This window comes from Priapulus caudatus, unplaced genomic scaffold (genome assembly GCF_000485595.1).
Source record: "Priapulus caudatus unplaced genomic scaffold, Priapulus_caudatus-5.0.1 Scaffold195, whole genome shotgun sequence".
NCBI classification, from domain to species: Eukaryota; Metazoa; Priapulida; class Priapulimorpha; order Priapulimorphida; family Priapulidae; genus Priapulus; species Priapulus caudatus.
Genome location: NW_014577256.1, coordinates 189,875 through 194,498, shown reverse-complemented (window position 1 = coordinate 194,498; position 4,624 = coordinate 189,875). Strand labels below are relative to the sequence as shown.

Here is a 4,624-nt window from a genome sequence, read left to right as displayed (position 1 = left end):
TGTGTCGTGTGCGTGTGCGTGTGCGTGTGTGTGTGTGTGTGTGCGTGTGTGTGGTGTGTGGTGTGTGTCGTGTGTCGTGTGTGTGTGCGTGTGTGTGTGCGTGTGCGTGTGTCGTGTGCGTGTGCGTGTGCGTGTGTGTGTGTGTGTGTGTGTGTGTGTAGTGTGTGTGTGTGTGTGTGTGTGTGTGTGTGTGTGTGTGTGTGTGTGTGTGTGTGTGTGTGTGTGTGTGTATTAAGCCTTGTACGTACATTGGACGTAATCATGTATAAATAATTAGGATAAAATTAACCGGGTGGATGGGAGAGCTATAGCTATAACAGCAGTAATAACAGCTATAACTTAATGAGGGAACTCGGAAACTGCCTGCTTGAATTTGTAAGAAAATATGGTATTCAGATATCGAAACTGGGCACCAGCAGGACAGAGGAATAATCGCCAAGCTTAAATTATATAAGGTAATAAATAATCACCATCGATATACGATATGAATAGTGACCCATACTTACCGAGAAAGGCCCATCTTCTATCGCGAAGAAGACGAAATTGTTTGGGAAGCTGTAGTCGTCATCTTTAACTTTCACATTCTCAAATATCGTATATCCGATGGGCGTGAGCTGTAATTAAGCAAATTTCATGATTTGCATATGCCGAGTAAACATATGTATGCGCAGACATGGACGGGGAGACACAGTTAGGCGGCACGGCGACTGCATACATTTTAATGCAATGGCTTATCTGAAAATGATGGTGTTTTTTGAAAATGTGATTACAAGTACAATCTTGTTGTAAGCCTATAGAAATTTCTTCCCGATAATCGATGTACACGTCGTATTCCTTTTTCTGTATTTTTGGCAAGTGGGACGATTGTAGATTTGGTATCCATGTTTCTGATTTTTTTGGGCAGCGTTCATCATCATATATCATCATATATCAGTGGAATCACCGCCGGGAATTCTTTCGCGGATTCAGTTATGCATGTAATATATCGTTCTGGTTTAATAGTCGCGATCGTATCTTAACCCTACCCGTTGCCCAATTATCGCACACAAGATGTCAACGACACAGCACACCCTGATAAGATTGCGTGCGTGGCTCGCATTAAACTACTAGTGTATTATAATATCTATAACAGTAATCGCGCATGTTGTTTGGTTTACCTGCATACTTCATCACGCGATAGTAAAATGGCCTAGGTAAGACAAACACTCTATTATTCCGAGTTCATTCAGCAAAACGTTACACGGGTCGAGATCACCTGCTTATTATCCCATTATGCAGTATGGAAAATTGTTTAACCTTGCCGGGCCGCCGTGCTATATTCCACAACAAAATTCCGTAATATCAGTGGTTCACGGACGCAATCACCGTAATTGCAAAGTATGCCGTGAAAACTGCCGGCGTGTGAAGCGGCCCCGCACAGGTGACGCATCGTGCGCTATTTCACCACGGTTGCTTGCGTAGCGTATGGCCGACTTAGATTATACACAATGTGATTCCTGTCGGTCGTCGCAAGAACTCACACACTTTTCCGGGTGTCGGAACTTTTAGAATGGATCAATAGAATTTAATAGCCGATTTAGTTACACAAATTTCACCGAGTAATTCGACCCGCGAAACCGGAAGAATAGCGAAAAATGGTTGGCATTCTGGGTTCAAATGCGTGAGAATATTTATTACCAATGGTATATAATAACGTCTGCTGGCAACGTGTATAATATTATATGCTACTGCGCGCGTGCGTGTATGATTGAAGCAGGGGTGGTATTGGGTCAGCTAGACAACTCACCTCGCTAATATTAGCAAAATATGGCGTGTTGATAAATCTTGGCTTCTTATTGTTGACGTCACTTACGTCAATTTTTACCTGTATGGTAGTAATCTGCAAATAAAACCAACTTTTTTTCAAACTGGGAGTTTTATGAAATGAAAAAGGCTTATCGTCATCACGTACCTGAAGCTAACTGTTTACTCGATGCATAAAAATTGAATGAGAACTATCCAGCGGAAATATTTACATCTGATAACAAAATAGGTAAAATGATTACGCTGTAGACGAATAGAATATTACGAAATATAATATATAATAATATAATATAAAATCCTGAAAATTGTGCTTAATAAAAGATGAAGCCACTAACGCCGCGACACTAGTAATAAAACTTAATATCATTCTAGCAGCGGAACATGAGTAAGAAAAATAAAACTAAACCAAACCTTAAAAGAGGAACGTAAGTTGTATAATAATATAAATTAAACGTCGCATTAGAACGAGAAAATAAGTATTATAAATAATGTTAATTGAACGTTACCTTAGAAGAGGAACGTTTGTCCGTGCAGGTGATGCCGATGTCGATGCGTGGAACTCGGTCGTAGTTCTCTGCGCCACCAGATGAATTAAATATCTCGTCTACCTAAATATTTAAAAAGGAAAGTTACTATTGATTAGCTCGCTTCATCACTGCTACAATCACAACGGTAGTCGTACGTAAAGCACAAAATAGAACATAACAAGTCAGTTGGTAGGTGAATGCATTAGGTTAGAGGAGTTAACAGAAGCGAGGTATTAGAGAACAGTACAGAGTAAAATATGAACCAAATACATCTCTAGATGGCATAAACAAAATAATGCAAATTCATGTAAATTTTATCAAGAATTTAATAATATACCCCTACTGCTCAGTCGAACGTAGTAATGCTCGTATAATTAGCCTATCTGTTAGCGTAAATGGTGAGAATATCAAAACAACCATTACTGTGTAGCCAAACACAGAGAAAATCGTCGCAGTAGATTAATTTGTGCAATGATACAGTCAATTATTGTTGGAAAAACTATTCACATATAGCTATTACATTGTCTCTTCTGTTTTCGTAAACAGAGCGTATATCTCATTAAATACACAATCAACGCGTTAATCGTAAACACTAACCCACAGGTGTAAATTCGCGATGAGCTTTATTGCTCTCGTGTCCGGTATGAACTCAACCAACTTGCTAATATGCTGTTGATCTAGTTGGATTTCGGTGTCACTACCGTGTACACGGAGTACCCCTATAACCTCTCCTGGAAAATACAACGGGCGTCATTTAACATTTTATGCACAATTTATATGGCTGTCGCGAGACTTCAACACCGATTTTTAGAAACCGCTGTCGAGTAGAGATGCTGCGAGCTAACCGAAATGTCACAGTTTGACGTTACATTTATCGGGTTATCACGTAATGCACGTAAGACTTCGTTACTACCCAGCTAACAAAGTTATGTTCCTTGAATGTTATGGGAGTGTTTCCTTTAGGTTAGCAGAACATTATTCAGTAACGTTCTAATAACGTTTTTTAGGAAAGTTTTCCTGACATTCTGAGAACGTTTTTACCAAATGTTAGGCACTAACATTCACACTACTTTCAGATAACATTGATCATCCTTCGAAAATGACATATTAACGGAAGACACACTACGCATGCGCTGCAGCCCTAACTTAATGTCTCCAGTAAGGCAGTCCCACACACAAGTACAAACAGTCACACTATCCCTATACCTAACCCTAACCGTAACCCCAACCCTAAACCTAACACTAACTCTAAAGCGACTCGCGTCGTATATATAGCGTGTAAAAACAGATAAATTAATCTATGGTGTATAACCTTTTGCTTTCAATAAAAAACTGAACTGAACTGTTTCTGAACTGAAAATCAATCCCAAACAACTAGTGTAGGCTAGCTAATTAATTAATTAATTAATAATTAAATAATTAATTAATTAATTATAAGGCTGGAGATTAATTAATAGCTAGTGAACGGCATTATTTTGTGGGAAAGCGACGCATGCGCAAATGGACTACCGTACCCGTAGCCGCGAGACATACGGCTACCGTCCCCGTAGCCACTGCGAACAAAAATACATTTGATACCTGTGCTATAGTTTGCAACATCACAAAAACGGCAATTATGAGTTTCGAACCCATCCGAGGACGATTAACGTTTTTCGAACGTTCCAAGAACATAACTTTCTCACCAAGTAAAACCAATGAATGCATAACGATATGGAAATATTCTTAAAATATTTTTGGCTAATGTAACCAAACTAGAACCTCCAGCGAATGTTACGAGAAACATTCCAAGAACATAACTCTCTCACCAAGTAAAACCAATGAATGCATAACGATATGGGAATGTTCTTAGAATATTTTTGGCTAATGTAACTAAACTATACTCTACTGCTGGCCATGTGAGTATACTATTTCAGTACGATGGCCTGTCTCGCTGATGTAAGGAAAAAGGATGAGGGGAAGTCGCAGACTCACCGACAGGTGCCATCTCCGAAACGTCCATGAAGACGGGAGCAGGCGCTCCGTCGTAGCTGCACAACGCTAGACGAATGTAAACAAGTGATGCAGACGATAGGCATATAGATATAGCCTGGGACATCGCAAAACCACTACCGGACATAATTACGCGCTACATACATCATATCAGGGGTTAATAATAACTAATTTGTCATTATTAACCACCTGATCATATGTAGGCTAAATACGAGCGCTCACACACACACACACACACACACACACACACACACACACACACACACACACACACACACACACACACACACACACACACGCGCGCG

The 4,624-nt window shown here is 39.9% G+C and overlaps 1 protein-coding gene across 1 annotated transcript in view; it reads right to left on the bottom strand.

The window, feature by feature from the left end:
- LOC106807091 (cadherin-23-like) overlaps nt 1-4,556 on the bottom strand; it is a gene marked incomplete in the record, with an annotated part of 18,928 nt that extends 14,372 nt beyond the window's left edge. The window contains 5 exon segments of the mRNA XM_014809340.1: nt 507-614; nt 1,787-1,879; nt 2,310-2,411; nt 2,928-3,061; nt 4,302-4,556. Of these exon segments, the coding sequence (XP_014664826.1) occupies nt 507-614; nt 1,787-1,879; nt 2,310-2,411; nt 2,928-3,061; nt 4,302-4,446 (582 nt within the window).
- Between the last annotated feature and the right edge of the window lie 68 nt (nt 4,557-4,624).